The sequence below is a fragment of the Histomonas meleagridis genome (assembly GCF_020186115.1).
Source record: "Histomonas meleagridis strain 2922-C6/04-10x chromosome Unknown contig_41, whole genome shotgun sequence".
Taxonomy (NCBI): domain Eukaryota; phylum Parabasalia; order Tritrichomonadida; family Dientamoebidae; genus Histomonas; species Histomonas meleagridis.
The window spans coordinates 232,640-251,747 of NW_027150885.1; the positions used below are offsets into that span (position 1 = coordinate 232,640).

Genomic DNA, 19,108 nt, shown 5'->3' on the forward strand with positions numbered 1-19,108 from the left:
TTTATTAACCAAACGACAAAAATCGAATAAAAATAAAAACGAGACTCAACATTACCAAGTTTTAATATCGAAAATAAAAAACACAAAATAATCACAATTGGATTATTCAATAATTTCATCTTTTGATTATCAAAACTCCACAAAAGTTTTGGCGGGAATTTCCATAAAGGAAATAAGTAAAAAGGATATTTTTGGTGCTCAAAATTTATAAATGTTAAAATTCGTGATTTTATGTATGTGGAAATTGTTGAAGGGTTATAGGCATATATCTCAAGTCCAATTTCAATACTAACAAAAAACAAAAAAATGGAAAAAAAAGTGAAATAATTTTTGTAGTTTCTTGTTCGAATACTAAAAAGTGTTCTGATTGAAAAGAAAAGAATTATAATGCCCGAATAATCTGTAAAGAACGAAAGAGATGTGATAATTGAGAAAATTATGAAAATTGTTGTGTTGTTTGTGTATTGAATATATGAATTTAAAAATAATGATAATGAAGATAAGAAGTGAAATAGAGGATCAACACAAGCCATCCGTGAACGAGTTATAAAAGAAAATTCAAAGCATAGTAAAATACCAGAAAGAAATGAAATGAATGGTGAAATATGATTAAGAATAAGTGTAGCAGAAATTAATACAGGACATAAAGATGACAATAAAATATTTACCACTTTAAGTATAAGATAAGGTTTTGTAATTCCAAATTTGTAATTTGGTGAATATATTTGAAGAGTAAATTTTTCATTTGATATGATTTCAATAGGTATTTTTAAAAGCGTTTCTCCAGTAATTGGCCTAGAAATATTGTGTTGTGAAATATTAGAGAATTGAATAGAATAATCAAATTCATCAAGTACCATTGTTCCTGGCTTGGAAAATCTAAATATACGAGTAACAAATGAAATACTAAAAGTACAGTATAAATAAGTTAATACTCTCCTTGTAAAAAGAGGATTTGCTTTATATTTTTGTAGCATTAACCAAAATTTGCCACTTTTTTCATTTACTATATAATTTTTCTCAATTTACTTCAACAAGAATTTACACATTTTATTTGGAGTTGTACATCTCTAAATACATTTATATTTGCGAATGATGTTTAAAAATATTATAAACTATGAAATTACTTAATTATTATATTTTAACTCTATTTATTCAAAAAGTATTAAAGATATAACATACAAATAAATACATTTTATTTATTAAAAGCGCTTTTTGCAGTTGCCTTCATTCTTTCTGGTACCAGCTCCAACATCATTTCAGCGATGTTTCTCACTTCTTCATCCTCCAATTCTTGTGTCTTCAAAAAGAATATGAATGGTCTTACTGCGTCCATAGAGTTATATCCCATTTGTGTTCTGATATGCAACAAAACGCATTTCTGCACATCGCTTCCGATGTTTTTACTTCTTTGCACAGCAGATGTAAGGAATTGAAGCGCTTCTTTCTTAAGAGGTGCTTCAAGTGAAGGAGAACGACCATCAAAAAGAAAAGGGAGAACAGAATTACAAAAGCTTTGGAGAGTAAAAAGTCGCTGAAGTAGTTCAAAGACAAAAATTTTCGAAGACGGATCAAAAAAAATTGGTTGAACAACTTCTTTTATAAATATCTCAGGAAATTTGGAGACAATAAGAAGAAGAGCATCACTCACTAAGCGATTAGCAGATGATTGAAGCGATAAAAGATATGGTTTAATAAGATATCTGGAGATAAGAATTGTTACTGACGGAGGAATTTGTTGTGAAAATAGGCCTGAAACATAACTATAAAAGGATTGGAATGTTGTAATGGGAAGATATTGTTGGATTATTTGTTCTGAATGTTTGGGATACTTAACAAGAGCAGTAATGATATCGGTAAAGAATTCTGTTGAAAGTGGCTCGGAAAGAATGGCTTCTGGTTCTGGCTCTGATTCTTCACTATCTTCTTCATTTGATTCATTTACTTCAATTGGAATTTGAGGTTCATCATAATTTGAAAAGACGAGACGTGGCGTTTCAGTATATGACAAGTATACTTTCTTGTCAATGGGATTTGATAAAAGAACCTCTGGAATTTCTGGAATAACATCATGAATAAAAGCTAATAATGAAATAAAATTATGTTGTGCTGTTGGGGAGAGTAACTCAAACCGAGTTTTTAGATTAAGACCCACCGATATAGTAATTGGTTTTGTAAGAAATGGAATTAATGTTGAAGACAATTTTGGATTGTATCTTATAGCATCATGAACATGAACAACATTAATAAAATTATTTGATTCGAATTGTTTCTGAACAGCAAACCAGAATGATTCACCATTAAGTTCTATGATTTTTGATTTTTTTTTACATGCCATGAAGTGATGTATAAAAGTGACGAATCCGGAATTGGGGAAAAAAAGTGTATAATTTTCCCAAGCTATTTCATGAAAATACAAAATCGAAACAATTTGCGCTTTCTCTTATATTATAGAAGAAATCTTTGAAAGAATAATTCATATTCGAGGTGATGTTTTTAGAAATGAAATTAAATATTCAGAATATTTTGAAAAGAAATGTGTGACTTCAGCAACACTAATGACCAAAAAATTTAAAATATTTCCGTTGAGAATTTAATATTAAATATTTAAAAACCAAATGTTATTAACCTCATATATTTATTTATATCTAATTCTAAATTTATGGTTCTAAAGGTTTTCTAAACCTCGCCGCAGGCATTAAATTTTCATCTGAATCCATATAACCATTTTCATCGAAAACAGTTTCATAACTTAAAGCGTACACAGGCACAAATTTTGGGTTTTCTGGAAACGTATATGGATTTCCGCTATTTGCTATTGGAAGAAACCACGTAAAAGGGTTCTGTCCAAATCTTTGTTGCATGTTCTTGAATACACTACCTGTGTCATAGCGATTTATGCGTTTTACTTTTGCTCTTTGGTAAAGTGCATCTCGAACTTTGTTGGATGTAGTTTCGATCCAAGTAGTATTTGTGGTGGCAAACTTCACTTGTGGAATTAGTTGAAGCACTACAAGTAGGCCAAATAACAAAAAATAAAAAAGACTGATAATAAATATTACAATAATGGATGGACTAATAAAATCAGAAATCAAAAAGTATAAAGTAATGGTTATGGTAAGAATTGCATGAACGCAAAATGAAATTAGAAACATAAAAAAGCATTTGTAATTTCGATATCCAACACAATTCCCAATAAAATCGCAATGATGATCCATTAATAAAACACATTTTTTACATGAAGAGCAATGATGAGCCCTTAGTGGTCGTGGGATATTGCAGATTTCGCAAAAACTTTTTTCACCGTTATCATCTAATTCCTCTTTAAAATTGGGATCTTTGTAGGCTTCACTTAGCCAATTTATACTTAAGTATCCAGGATTCATAAATGATGCAGCAGCATAAAATGCGAATGTATAAAAGTAAGTAAATATCCATGCTTCACTTAATACATGCAGAATTTTTGAGTCAACTTCTGGTGCTTTTGTTATATCTGTTTTCCAAATAAAAAATTCAATAATGGATTGGACAACAATAAAAAATGTTGCAATGTAATTCATAGTCGGAGACACTTTCCAAAAAGTGCCAAAAGATTTTCTTCACGATGTTCAGTTTCAACATTTGGTTTAATTACATTAGATTTATAGTAAAAAGAACACTTGAAATAAAAGCAATAAATTTCATTAAAGATACAAAACTTAATACATATTAAAAATTCCAAAAAATAAAAGATGTTTCTAATAAATAAACATTTATTTATAACTAATTAAATTGGAAAATTGTTGAAGATTATTACAAATATTATTAATGAAATTTAATTTCTGTTTTGTGGTAATGCATTTTATAGGAAACGTTGACAATGTCAATGCCTTTTGCATTCTATGGCAGTGTTAAGTTACCATATGCTTTGTGTTTAGTCTTTTCAATGATTTAAAAGTTTCCTCAATATGTATGACATCATTTTCATCTGTTTATACTTAAGTTTCTTATTGACAAAATCTCATCATATGAAATTCCATCGTTACGCAGAAAAGTCATTTCGAATTAATGTAAACTTTATCGTCGTTATTTGGCTTATGATCAAAACTTAGCGAATTATAAACAATGAAATCGATTCATGAATTGTTACCATTATATGTTATTGAAGTGCGAAAAAATCTGTAAACTCGATATCATAAAAAGATATCATTACTTTGTTTTCATTAAAAACTTTAATAAGTTCTACAAATATGAAGGACCTTGAACCAGCTAACAACATAAGCATTGAAGTAAACCAAGATAATTATTTTAAAGATGATAAAAATTATAATTAAGTGAATTTTTTCGCATTTACAGAAGCGCGCTCATATATAAACATTAGAGAATATTATTTCATGATCATGACTTGCTATTTGGATATATTAATTTTAACAGTTTTCATATCAAAGTTATTTTCATAATAATAATTACACTTGCTTTTTTGCAGTTGCAATTATATATCAGCATAGCACATGGGCTTTCTTAAATTTCGAAATAGTGAATAAATTCAAAAATATGCAAATCAAAACGCTAATGATTTTCGGATTCCGAATGTTTTCTATTAAAAGGTTATGATACTATTCGCCGAGTGAATGCAAGTTGAATTTTATAGGGTAAGAGGATGAACATCTTGATCATATTTTTGAAATGCTTAATGAATATAAAAATTGTCAGACAGGCTTCGAGCTATGCTCGTTACGGTTTTGACTTGGTGGTAAATTTGTTAACTCTTCTTTCCTATAATTTACGTTGAAAAATGCCACAACCTTGTTTTAATTTTTTAAATTAACCTCCATCTTACCGATGAATTGAAAATTGACGGTACATATATAAACTTATCAAATTTGTCAGGAACGATGACATGATTGCATTGAAAGAAAATTTTTTTTCTGATTAGCCGCTTATTTTTTGTTTGAAATTTCTAATAGTGTAATCAAATGGAATAAAATGCCAGCATTTCATCGAAAGGAATATTGCTAAACTTTCCTTTATATACCATTTATTAGAACTTACTAAGATATAATATTGTACATGGTTATTTAAAAATCAAAGATTGATCAATGATACGACTTATTTTAATTTCAGCAAAATTCATAAAATTTCGGTAATTTTGCGATGTCTGCAATCTACTTTAAAACTTATATAATTCTAAAATAAATATCAAAGAGAGAACAATTTTAATTACATTTTTTACAATTAAAATAACTATCTTTATAAAACCATGTTTTACATTCCTAAATTGGTATGCTATGCTGATGTTATTAATGAAAAATATCATGAAATTAAAATTCCATATGATTTTTAATAATTCCATCAATTTTTAAAAATTTGTGTTTCAATACTGTGCTTCAACTAATTGCATTCAATTAGTGTTTCAGTCACACCCCTATACATCAGAGTTAAATTCCAACGAAATTTGCATTTTCACTATCTTCAACACCAACGGTTTGGTTTTTTTGAGTGATTCAAAAATTTGAATAATCATTCAGAAAATTGAATATCTCATATAGAATTTTTTAAACGCACGAATATTTCAATGTCATTTGCCAAAAACCTTCTCAATTTATCCCTTGGGCAAAAAAACAACTACAGCCAAACAACCCCTAGCTCGAATTTAATTTTAATGCTCTATGTTTGAAAATATAATTAAGCAAATGTCATACTTTTGTAAAATAATTTTTCCCAAGGCAAGAGAAAGGGATTCCGTTTTCTTTTTGGATCTAATGATGAATATGTGGAATGTATTTCATTCGAATAAATCGGGTTAAAAGCAACAAAACTCTACAAGTAATCTTTTGAGATCGAAAGGTTGTTGCAGTAGTAAAAGTATTTTAAGCGAAAACGGGTCTATCCAAAAATAATATATGTTTATAATACCTATTGTTTATTGATCCCAATCTTCATATGTGAAATGATCTAACTGTGAGTCAGTGATATCATTTAATTCTTCATCAAAGTTAAAATTATCATAACAAGAAGAAAAATATTTTGTACATTGATCATTCTTTCCACAACCAGGATATAAATTGTCTTTTGCGATTCCTTCTGTTGCGTCCTTTTCTTTGTTAGAATTTTTGTATTTAATTCTTAATTTACTAATCTCTAATAACATGCTTTCTGCTTCTTTAGTAAATTTTCCATGTGAAAAATTTAAAACATAGAAAATCAAGTTCGGTGCAAATATTATTTGATGTCTTGGTGTGAATGTTTTTTTATGCCTTCCCATTCGAACAATGAGGTTTAAGCTTAGCGACTTTTTGTGATAATTTTCTTCTGAAAACATCAAAAATTGACCGAAAAATAGATATTATGACAGAAATGTTTTTTTCAATATTTTACGCTAATATAAAACATACAAATCGTATAATTTGTCAGAACATTGATAAGCACCGCTTTCAAGCTTTCCAACGGCCATAGAAGGAATTGGAAAAGGAAAACAATTGATCCAACACAAAGGCACTCATAACTTAATGGATTAAAGATGTAAAAATATAAAAGAAAGTTTTTATACATTTGGAATGTAATCAATATTAATATATTATATTTTATAAAATATAATGTATAAAAAATGGTGAGCAGAAATAAAAACAAATAGGTAGGAGAATCTTATCAATTCAAGTTTTTCATATTTTCAAATTTCATGATATTCATATATCTTAATAAAAAAAAAATTTAAAATGTTATAAAAGCAAATGAAAATTAAACACATTTACACATTGATTTATTCATAGTGTGGGAGCTTTCCTTCCAAAAACATTTTTGTATAAAAAGAACGATAAGGCGACTGAATGCATTTTGGAACGGTTGTCTTCAAAAGTATTTTCAACTGAAAATAATCGTTGTTGTTAAATACACCAAAGAGAACGTTTAGTTTTACTCCATCGTATGTTAAAACTCATTGATCATGAAAAAACTCAAATTGATGATCCAACTAAAATTTTAAAAGAACTAAGTGAATTTGCTCATTCTTATATGGCAAAATCAATAAAATCAAGGAAGAAAAATTTCAAATCAATTGTTCGATCCAAACTTAACTATATTATTGAAGTTTCAAGAGAAATGTGTGAAAAACCAACTGGATTTTTTCAGGCTGCTTTAAATGTTCTGGCTGATCTTGTTATTCCTGGAATGGATGAAGATATTAGAAATGATGCTTTTATTAGCTTTGTTAAATTGACAGAAAAAAATTGGGATCATACTTGCATTACTGACATAGACTGGAATGTATTTTTTGAACGCTCATTTTGTCCGTTTGCACAATACAAAAAATCAAAACTTCAAGATTCATCCAATAAATTTTTAATTCATCAACTTAGCTTCATTGCAGAAGAGATTTCAAGGTGTAATGAAAGAGCACAACTTTATTACTGGTGGAAATTAATAAGTGATTATATTTATCCAAAAATCAAACAATGGCGTGATTTATCTCAACCATTCGAAGTAATTCTTTTTCATTCCCTTTTATCCATTCTCAAAAGGTATCGTGATGACAAGCAAAATTTCATTACATGTAATGAAGGCTTATTTTTATTCCAATTTGCGCTTAACTTGGTAAAAATTGCTTCTTCAGAACCATCTGAATATAAGAACGTCATAACTTTCTACAAATATCTTTTCCCGTCCCTATTTACTTGTGATGGGTTTGAACCAAAGAACATTTTTTCGGTGAAAATCATCCGCGACAAATTGAATAGTTTATACATTAACGTTCCCTTCACACAAATGCATCCTGAATACTTATCATATTTTAAAGCTACATCACCCATATCTTTAAACTTAAGTAGTATTAGTAATATCAAGACAAATAATCAAGCACAATTATTTGTTAATATTATTGAACCAGCTTTAAATATCTTACCACAATTAGTTGAACTCTTAAAGAAAGTAACAATTCGAAATGATATGATATATTATTTAGCTTTAACATATGGACATTTATTACGATTAAGAGTATTAATACGTGAAATCTTAAATTATGATACGCAAGATAACTTTATACAAAAGATATTAACATATACATTAATTGCACAAATACAAAATCGTGATTTAATATATTTATTTTTACCTATTTATTTCATAATTGTATTTGATAAAATGGAAATTGAAACAGCTGATTTTGATTTATTCTTTGATTTTATGTATAAATTATTACAAAGTAACAAAGAAAGTTTCGAAACATTCATTAAGTTTAATGGAGTTATAGGGTCACAAATAGCATATGCATTATCTAAAAGTTTATTTGATTTAAATCTAAAAGAATCCGAAGTTTTTATTAATAATCCAGTGATGTTAGTCCATGAAAGACTTAACTATAGTTTCCCGAATAATTTATGTTATTTCTTTTATGATATTAATGGAATTGGATTTCCTAAAAAAGAAGCAAAACGATTAATATTTCAAATTATTGATGTCTGTGATGAGAAACTTAAATTTATGTTATCAGCATCAATAGCAAATGTTTTTTATGATATAATTAATACAACGAAAACAGCAAATCCAAAGTTTTTATTTGGACGAATTTTACCTGTTTTATTTGAATCTTTATTAAATGAGAAATGTAATTCTAATTTTGTCTTTCCGATATGTTCTAAGATAGTACAATTATCACGGAAGAAAGGTTATATGAGTAAATCATTATCAATACATTGGTTTAAAGTATTACAAATGTATTGTTTTTCGACTAATAAAGAATTACATTTGGACATCGTTAATTCAGCAATCGAAACTGTTTTATCAGGTTGTCCTTATTCACTTGGACTAATACCATTTATTTCTATATTATTAAATCAATTAAATGTACATACTGTGCCTAATATTCATTCATATTTATGTGTTGAATACTTTGTAGCTAAATGTGTGAATTTTAAGAATTATCCAAAAGAAATAATTGATTCGATACCAAATGAATCGGATAAATTAATATTACGAAACTTTTTGGATAATAATTTATTCATTAATAATACTTTACAAGTATTAAAATATTTATCACATCGAAAAGATGATAATAAAATCCATAAAACGATTTTCCTTTTAATTCTTTATGATATTTTATTATCGGATAATAATGAAGAATTAATTGATATCTTTAAATCTTATTTAGAATTAAACATAACATATCAACGATCATTTTTATCATTATTAACATTGTTACCACAATTTTATGATAAAATTAAATCGAAGAATGAAGATTTCCTTAAAATGGTAAACTCTAAAATTAGTACATTATTCTTCTCTGATAATTCGAATCAATGTGATTTAGGTACCAAATATTCAATTGATTTAATGTTAGCTTCAAAAAATGAAAAAACTACTTTCCAATATTGTATATCATTATTAACTGCTGTTTATGATAACGTTGTAACATCTAAAAATGATTTAACTTATTTTTCTAATGAATTTGATTTCTTTCTAAAACATTATTATAAATCAAATAACATCCAAAATATTCAACTTCAGCCTCCTTATTTCATACATGAAAAACCTGATTACTTAATTAGTTCTGGAGAAAACATAAATTCATTTGCATTTACAACTAATTTAGCAACATTTCAAGTCGAAGTTTCGAATGATAACAATGAAAATAATAATAATAATGTTAATCATAATAATAATGAAAATAATATCGAAAAATTCCTTTCGAATATTCCGTCATCACTTTTATTTGTTGATGGGATTGAAAATAAATTAGATAATTTTAAATATGAGGATATAAATGAGAACTCAATAAATCGTATAAAAATGAGTGGAAATAAAAATTATAATGTGAGTATAATATATTCCGGTTTTAATAAAAAAGAGAAATCGGAAATTTTAGAAATTGGTATTAATGATATATCATATAACTTTTATTCCTTCCTAAAAAGTATTGGGAAAATTACTGATATAAATAATGAGTTTTCTTTCCTTGGTTTACCCAAATTAATGATTTCTGGTAATAAAACATTATATTGGGAAAATGATCGTAATAAAATATATTTTCAAGTCGCACCTTTTTTGGATCCTGATTCTGCAGATTCGCAAATGAAAAGATGGGATTACATTAGAGCGAGTTTCATCTTGATCATTTGGAATGAAAACCCTTTCGAAGTTAATATCGACGACTTTAAAGATTACCAAATTAAGTTGCACGTAGTGTTGGAAATAGTAAACCCAACGTTCGTAAGGGTGTCGATGCAAAAGGACCAGAAATTGGACTTCGGAATGTTCTATCCAAACATTTTGATACCGAAGAAGTTCTTGGGTATATTTATTAGATTGGTGATCATTAACGCAGAAGAAGCAATGGAGGAACAGTTGAAATAAAAAATATTTTGTATGTTGATTAATAAGCACTTAATAGTAATGGGGAAATAAATAAATTTATGTTACGAGAAAATTTTTGTTTTTTATATTAATTTTGCGAAAAATCAATGGAATGTACTTGTTTAATGAAAGAAGATAATTTTTGAACAATGAAATATTGTTATTGTTAATAATTATGATGATGATTTAGAAGTCTTTTTTAATTTATTAAATATATATAATGCATTTGCATTTTAGGAAAGCACCAAATCATTCGAAGAAAAAAAATTCCAAAATTTTAAACAACACAGAATCAAATCATTATTTGTGGATATGAACTACATCTTGTAGACCAATAAATGAATTCATTTATTTTTTAGCAACACTTGAACTAAACGAAAAAAAGTGATTGTCCCTGTTCGAACTATTTGGTTGAGAAACCGAAAGTTTGTTGTATTTCCATTAACGGAATATATATTTGTTAATGCACATAAATTTTATTTTCTTTTGCTTTAAAGATAAAATATAAATAATTTATATTACAATAAAATAACTATTTATTAACACACAGATATTTGTCTTAGTATGAAACATATTCACATTTTTTGTTTTTGACAATTCCATTTTCTTCTTCTTCCTCGTTAGTAACAAACGAATTCGCCATTTGTACTTTCGGAAGTTGAATACATTCGAGTGTACTGTCAACGTTCACCTTAAGAAATGCAGCAATGTTCTGATTTGCAGCAGAAGACGATGTGAAAACTGTTACAACTGTTACATCGGGCGAAAACGGAATGTCAATGCCACTCGCAGCGACTTGATGACCACGGAGAATCATACAAAGCTGGTTAGATTGAAGAAATCTTTTGGCTGGATTCAAGCCCCATAGGTATGATGAGCCACGTGGGTTTTGCCCCCATTCTTCGATATCTGATGATGGATCTGACCAAAGAAGATCTGTTAAAAGACCTGATTTAGGGACTTTGATTGGGCGCTTGATGGACTTGATTTGTTCTAGTGACACAAGCTCTGGTGATATCCCACCATGTACACAAAAAACTCGATTTGATATAATGGCGGCAATTGGTAAGGAATCAAAAACTTTGTAAAAATGTGGAAGTGCGGATGCTGAAACTTTGCTTTCAACTTCAGATGCAAAGTCACAGTATTGTGAAATTTCTTCACATTCATGATTTCCTCTTAACAAAAATATGTTATTAGGAAATTGGATTTTGAGTGCAATTAAAAGACAAAATACTTCGAAGCCATTTTCCCCACGATCAACGTAATCACCTAAAAATAAGTACTTAGTGTTAAGATTAAAACCACCAACTTGAAAAAGAGCGATAATGTCATTTAGTTCGCCATGAATATCACCACAAACATTTATAGGTGGCTGAAGTTCCAATAATGAATCCTCTTGAAGAAAAATTGAAGAAGCTTTTTGGCAAAGATCAGCGATTTCGCTTACGAGAAGATTAGTAGTTCCTTTTGTAATTATGTTATTAATGAGGTTGACGATTTTGGTGCTATTCATCAAACCCAATGATGGAAGGTTATATATATAAAATTTATTCAATCTTACAAAAAAAGCTTTTCAATTAACCCATAAACCATTCAATCGCCACCTGCTTTGCTTGCTATAGAAAAATTTACTCGAAATTTTTTGGGCTTATCATATGACATATCTTTTTATATTTTTGATATTATATACAATATATTTTAGTAATTATATACTCATAAGTAATTTGTGATAAAAAATGTCATTATAAGAATAAATATATTTTTAAAAAGATGCTTAAAAACGACGAAGGAATTAAACACACACAATTTTCAATGATATCTCAACTTCTAAAAACGATAACGATAACGATCACTAAAAGTTTACACAAAAGAAGTTCCGAGGAAATTATTACTCTTCTTTGTCAAACCATGGGTGGTCTAATGCTTCTTTTGCTGTTATTCTTTTGATTGGGTCAACACAAATCATACGATCAATAAGATTTTTCGCCTTTTCACTTATCCCTTTCCATGTTCTTTGAGGGTAAAAGTATGCTCCTTTTTCTATGCACCGCCTTAAGCAGCATTCTGGTGAAAGTGGAAACGGTGATGTTCCACTAAGAAGATAATATGTTGTAACTCCAAGAGACCAAATATCCGCGCTTTGATCATACGGAGTATGAGTGATGATTTCAGGTGCAGCAAATTTAAGTGTGCCTACAAACTCATCATCACATTTTTTCCCCTCACCTATTTGTTTGGCAAGACCAAGATCAGAAAGCATTACTGAAGGAGAAACATCTAGGTTTCCAGATATTAAAAGATTTTCTGTTTTGACATCTCTGTGGCAAATATTCCTTGAATGCAAAAAGTGTAAAGCTTCAAGTGTTGCCTTGACAATGCGTTTTGCTATTTCTTCTCTGGGTTCCTCAGATACTTGTAAGATCTTGTTTATGTATGAGAGAGCGTTATATTCTGCAAAGGGCATAACGATACATTTATTATTATCATGCTCAAAAATATCAATGGCTGTCATTATGTAAGGACATTCTATCGATTTCATGAGTTCAATTTCGTGAGTTTTGATATCATTATTTTTAATTACTTTGATTGCAACCTCACCATTTGTTGGCGAATTTGCTTTATATACATTTGAAAAGTTTGTGGTGGCAATTAAAGAAATTATTTCGTAGTTGTTGATTATTGCTCCAGGTTGGATTTCTTTGGCCATTAATAATTTGTTGTAAAAAACTTTTTTCAAATTTTGGTTTCAAATTAACAAATTTTAAAAGAAATTTCAATTACAACTCAATTTTTTTTACAAGTATTATTTCAACGTTTTTAGCAAAGCTTTATGAAACCATAAAGTTCCAATTAACTTCCTTTGAAGTAAAATACATGAACTTTCGACTTTTTTATGTCATGGAAATATTTATTTGTTTGTGCAATCTAAATTTAATCCTTTGGATCTTCTTTAAGATTTTGTCAATTAAGTATGTGAAGTGATTATCGTTTTGGTGAATTACCAGGTTGACATATTTATGATTCTATCAATTTCAAACATGCTTTTGTATGAGGGTGTACGTTAAAATATGCCGCCAAAAACGTTTTTGTCTGAAAACTATCACTTTTTCTAGAGGTTAAGTGACTTTTGTCATTGATAACGTCCATCTCTCAAACGATTTTTGCATACATCAAAAATGAGTTTTAATCATGTAGCTTGTTGTTTGTTTCGTAAATTTAAATTATATAACATAAAATATGTAATAAAATCTATTATTATTATTATAATTAGGATATCAGATTAGAAATTCAATTCGTCATTTAATTTATCGACAGATATTTTCAATGGTTTGTACTGCAAACTGTAGCTATTATTTGATTCATATAAATTAGGAATTTACAGCATTGTTGATAGGTTGTCTAGGCACAGTTATAAATATAACATTCGATATTAGATTTTATATTATAAATTCAATCAGAATATCAGGATATGATAGATAATATTTTATTCAGAAAAATGCCAGACCCAATGAAATGTGATTTTGACGAACCCTTGAATAGTCAGCCGATAGACGAGTGACACTTTTATCAAAACCGTTAATCTGATGAATACCCAAGATTTCTTCAATATAAACCAAAATTCCCAAATATCAGACGAATTACTAAGTACCATCAGAGATATCCTATCTTTTTCACTAGATTCCGAATATAGTTATAAAATAAAATCAATTTTTCCTTTTTTAATAGATCAATTAGATTTTTTTCTAATAAATAATAAAACATTAAATGATACTCAACAAATGTACCAAATTAAGTCTCTTCAATTATTAGGCTCTATTCGTCCATCATTAATTGAAACTGATCTAATGAAAAAAATAATTGATTTAGAATTCAAATATTTAGAAAACTCAACTGGAATTCCTTTAGAAATATCTTATTCCAACATTTGTGATTATTTTAATACATACAGCAAAGATCAAAATCGTTTATTATTTTTTATTAATTGGACTTATAAATATTTTCAAAAGTGTACAAATAATATATCTTTGATAAATATTAATATTTTTATTTCTTTTGTCTCATCTTTTAGGCCGATGTTAATTTCCATATCAAAAGATTTAAAAAGCTCAATACCAGACTTTATTTCACAACTTACTAAACTTGCCAAATCTTCCTTAACTGCATTAAAGCAAAGCTCAACTATTATTCAAGAGTATGAATTAGTATGTTCTAAATCATTACGTTTTATCTCACGACTTATGGAAAAACAAATTCATCCAACCAAAGAAACCTTTAATGAACTTGTAAAATTTGGGGATCTTATACCTAATTCAGTTATATATTCACATATTTTACAAAATTATTTATTAGTTTGTTCGATATTAATTACAATTGATAAAAGTAATAAAGACTTTATTAATTATTTTAAAGATCAAACACTTATAATTTTACCATTTGTTGATCATTTACCATTTATTCATAGTCGCAAAATCCATATATATTTAATTGCGTTAATCTTAATCTATTCGGACACCGCAAAATCTGTTGAAAACTTGCGTTATATATTAAGTTATACATGGCCATTATATAGTTCATTTGAGATATACTCTGGGATTCAAATGAAAGTATTTGATCTTACGTTTAAATTATTTTCATCTGATATAATCAAAAACAATTCGAATTTTATAAATTCCATTTTAACAGATTTAATATCAAGTTTTAGCCTAATGAAAATTAATCTTAAGACATTTAATGAAAAGAAATATAAGTTCGAACCTATCACATGGATATCTGCGCATTTTCAATTCTTTAAATTTATTTGTGGTCTTATATCAGAAGCAAATAATGAATCGAATGAAATTAATTTAGATAATTGTATACAAAGAATTGATATTTATCATCAATTAACTAAATATATGAATTTTTTCTTGGATATAATTGGGTATTTATCTGTAATTCCATCCGAAAACAAAAATTTCGGCCCTTTAAATTCACAACATGTAAATTCATTTGAATTTAAAAAAAAGACAGATCATATAATTAATTATTTTGATATAATAATTTCTTCTTTTTATTATTCATTTCAAGCGTTATATTTCCGACAAAATTTAATTTTACTTTTGCCAACAAAAAGTTATCATACTTATCATTTATTAGTACATAAATTATTAATGAAAAGATTAAAAAATCCTCAAAATTATCATACTATATTTTTTCAAACAATAAATAAACATTTCGATGAATTGTTTAATCCTCCAACATTAAATTTACTTGAAATTATTCGAATAGTTTTTAGAGATACTTTTATTATTGATTCATCAAACCAAATAGAAAATCAACAAGCACAATTTGAATTATATAATTTTATATTAAAGTCTTTATTTTCTTTTAATGATTATTCTTATAAATTATTAATAATGATTTTGGATGATATTAAACGTTATAAACAATCATTAAAATTAAATAAATTTATGATACAATTAAAGAAAAATAGTTTTTTGTTTCCTTCAACATTAACAAAATTAAGTCAAAACCATAAATTCGAAGCACAAATTTCAATTTTGGCACTTCATTTTTATTCATTATTCGATTTAGATAAAAATAATATTAATGAATGGTGCGCATTATTTATACCAGGAATAGAATCAGAAGAACTTATGGCTCCTACATTAAGAGAATTATATAATATTTTTGCACAAAATTTTGATGAATGGGTTTCAAAACTTAATATACATTTACGGCAAAAATTAATTAATGCTATTACTACTTCTATACCAAAATTACGGAATTTAAATCGTGAAGGTCGTATATCTGATGAAGAAGTTCAAAGAGCTCCTTCATTATTAAGGAAAATTCCTGATATAATTGCTGATTCCACCCAAAAATTTTTGTTGTTAATGCCTAAAAAATTAAAAACTTTCGTCGATGATATAGAAATCGATGTTGATATATTTTTAGGAGCTATTAAAAAAGCTCAAAATGAAATTCCTTCAATGGAATTCTTAAAAAAACTTTTCTTTTCTTTAATTAATAATTTAAGTTTTATAGATGTATGTGGTTCACATCAAGTTGAGGAAATTTGTGATTTATTAACTGTAGAAGATAATTCATTTTTTATTAATAATATTGATAACATTGATCCGAATAATTTTTATAAGTTTTTATATTTTTATGTAAAATATTGTAAAAATATGAATGATATCCAAATTTATGATCCTATTAATTGTATTCAACAATTTTTATATTTATGTTATAAAAGTAATACGTCTATACCCGCATTAAAAATCATTGAAACTCTTTTGCCTAATATTGAATTTTCGAATTATTTCATTAAGATTAATTTGGTAATTATACAATCAGCGAAATATGATTTTATAACATGTAAAAATATCATTGATATCATATTAGGAAAACTTTATGAAAGTAATTTTAAAGTACAAATATCAGAAGAACTTTCTAAACAATATTATTTTATATGTTCAATTCCTAATCGAAAAACTCATAAACTTGGATTATACGCATTAAAATCATTAGAAAGGAATCAATTAATACCACAATTCATATCAAATCATCGACAAATAATTATTAAAGATATTGCCAAATTTTTAATTCAAAAAAAATTACATTGGCATCAAGCAGTATTTGTATTATATAAACCTTTTGATGATATTCATGATCATTCAATAATTATACGTAATTTAATTGATATAATTAAACATTTCCAAACCGAATATTTTCCATTAGAAATTTTAAATGTTACAAAATATATTCATATGAATGAACATACTATAAACTTTTTTATTTTACGTTTTATTTTTAAGTTAATTGCAAATTTGATTGTTTTCTTAAATAATCAACAACAAACACAACAAATTTGGGAATATTTATTAAACATTTTAAGAGATGATAAGTTTATTGATTTTTATTTATATTTTTTAAAGAAATTGAAAAAAACTATTTCGTTTTCCCCAAATAATCAAATTCCTCATCCTAATGATTGTACATTTTTATTTAGACAAAATATACAAATATCATTAGGCGATTTAAAATTTATATATTTGTTAGTTCAAAGTGGAATTAAATTTGATAATCTTCAACAATATTTACATTTTTGTTTATCTTTTATAATAAAATCATTAAAGACTAATAGTAATAATGCTAAAAAACTTAAAGTTATATTTAAAATTATTAGTGCTAATATGAATCCTTTAAATAATATTATACAATTATCATTTGAAATTACTGAAATTTTAATTGCTAATGATTATTATTCAATTCCTCCTTTATATTTAATAGCTAAAAAATTTCCTCAACAAATTTATGATTGTTTTAAAAGTCGATTTTCAAATGAATGGAAAAATTATACAATAAAATTATTAACTGATTTATTAACAAATAAAGAATTAATACAATTCCAAGAAATTTGTATTAATAATGATATATTTTCTTTGGCTTCTAAAAATAAAGAAGAAAAAGATTTTTTAATAAATTGTACATTAAAATGTTTACAAAAGATTTCATCGAATTGTACTAAAATGATTTATGATAAAATTTTTCAGATTTTGAAAACTTTTTCGAATTTTTTTGAAAAGAAAAACAAATTTATTATGTATAAACCAACATTATTTCATTATATAATAAAAATCATAATTCCTAAACAAAATGAATTAATTGATATAAAAAAATTAGTAAATTATATAATTCAAGAACCATTTTTATTTAGTCGAAATATTTTTATAATTAAATTAATGAACAAACTTAAAGAAATTAATGAAAATTCGATTTTTATTCAAGAATTATATAATATTAAAATCAATAATATTTATTCCGAAATGTTTAAATGGGAATTAATTTATAATTTTTATGATACTTTTCAAGATGAAATTCCTGAAACACTTGAAATAGGTTATGTAAACATGAATCAAAAAACATCATTACCAAGTTATTTAACTATTTATTATTCATCATTAATAGGTATTATTAAAAACAATGTTTATATTCAAGATTATGAAACTAATCCAATTATATATTTAAATTCGAACTTACATGCATTAGGTATAATATATAATATAATACCATTAAATTCAATTTTAACTGTTTATCGATTTTTTTACATATCTAAAGTATTTCATGATTTAAATTATTATAATCAAGAAGAATTAACAAATTTGTTTTATAATTTAAATAATTCTTTACCATATTTTTCGAAATCTCCTTCATTTAGTTTTAAAATGATTCCTCAATCGATTTCAATATTTACGCCCGAAATTTCCCATTTTTTATGTACATTTTCTTCATTAAATTTATATTCGAATGTTGCAACTCCAGAATATTATTTTTTAATATTTTTACCATTAATATTTAAACAAGTTAATATTACTGATCAAAGAATTAATAATCGAATATTTGAATTATTTTTAGTTTCATTACTTTTCATATCACAAAAACAAAATGATAATATAAATTTCTTTATAAATAATTATCCTGCTGGGATAACAGAAATACTTAAATACACTGATTTTAGTTCAATCGATTTAAATAAATTAGATACGTTTTTTACTAAAATTAATTCATTAACTATTAATGAAAATCAAAGTAAATCTAATATGATTTATTTGTTGATTTCATCTTTAAGTCCTATATTTCATTTAATTAATAAACCTATTCCTAATGCTTTACATCCAAAAATTTATTTTGGATTTCAATATAACGAAGATTTTTCACTGGTTTATCAAAAAGTGGTCACTAATATATTATTAAATTCTTATCATTTACAAAAATCTTATTTAAATGATCTTTTTATTGA

The 19,108-nt window shown here is 26.2% G+C and overlaps 3 protein-coding genes across 3 annotated transcripts; all 3 read right to left on the reverse strand.

The window, feature by feature from the left end:
• Nucleotides 1–1,195: 1,195 nt before the first annotated feature.
• On the reverse strand, nt 1,196–2,338 carry GO595_006274 (uncharacterized protein; the record flags this gene model as incomplete). The annotated part of the gene is made up of 1 exon (XM_067919609.1): nt 1,196–2,338. The coding sequence occupies one exon, from the start codon at nt 2,336–2,338 to the stop codon at nt 1,196–1,198; it is 1,143 nt and encodes a 380-aa protein (XP_067773589.1).
• An 8,541-nt stretch (nt 2,339–10,879) lies between these two features.
• On the reverse strand, nt 10,880–11,836 carry GO595_006275 (Ser/Thr protein phosphatase; the record flags this gene model as incomplete). Its single annotated transcript, XM_067919610.1, has 1 exon — nt 10,880–11,836. The coding sequence occupies one exon, from the start codon at nt 11,834–11,836 to the stop codon at nt 10,880–10,882; it is 957 nt and encodes a 318-aa protein (XP_067773590.1).
• A 375-nt stretch (nt 11,837–12,211) lies between these two features.
• On the reverse strand, nt 12,212–12,862 carry GO595_006276 (CAMK family protein kinase; the record flags this gene model as incomplete). The annotated part of the gene is made up of 1 exon (XM_067919611.1): nt 12,212–12,862. The coding sequence occupies one exon, from the start codon at nt 12,860–12,862 to the stop codon at nt 12,212–12,214; it is 651 nt and encodes a 216-aa protein (XP_067773591.1).
• Between the last annotated feature and the right edge of the window lie 6,246 nt (nt 12,863–19,108).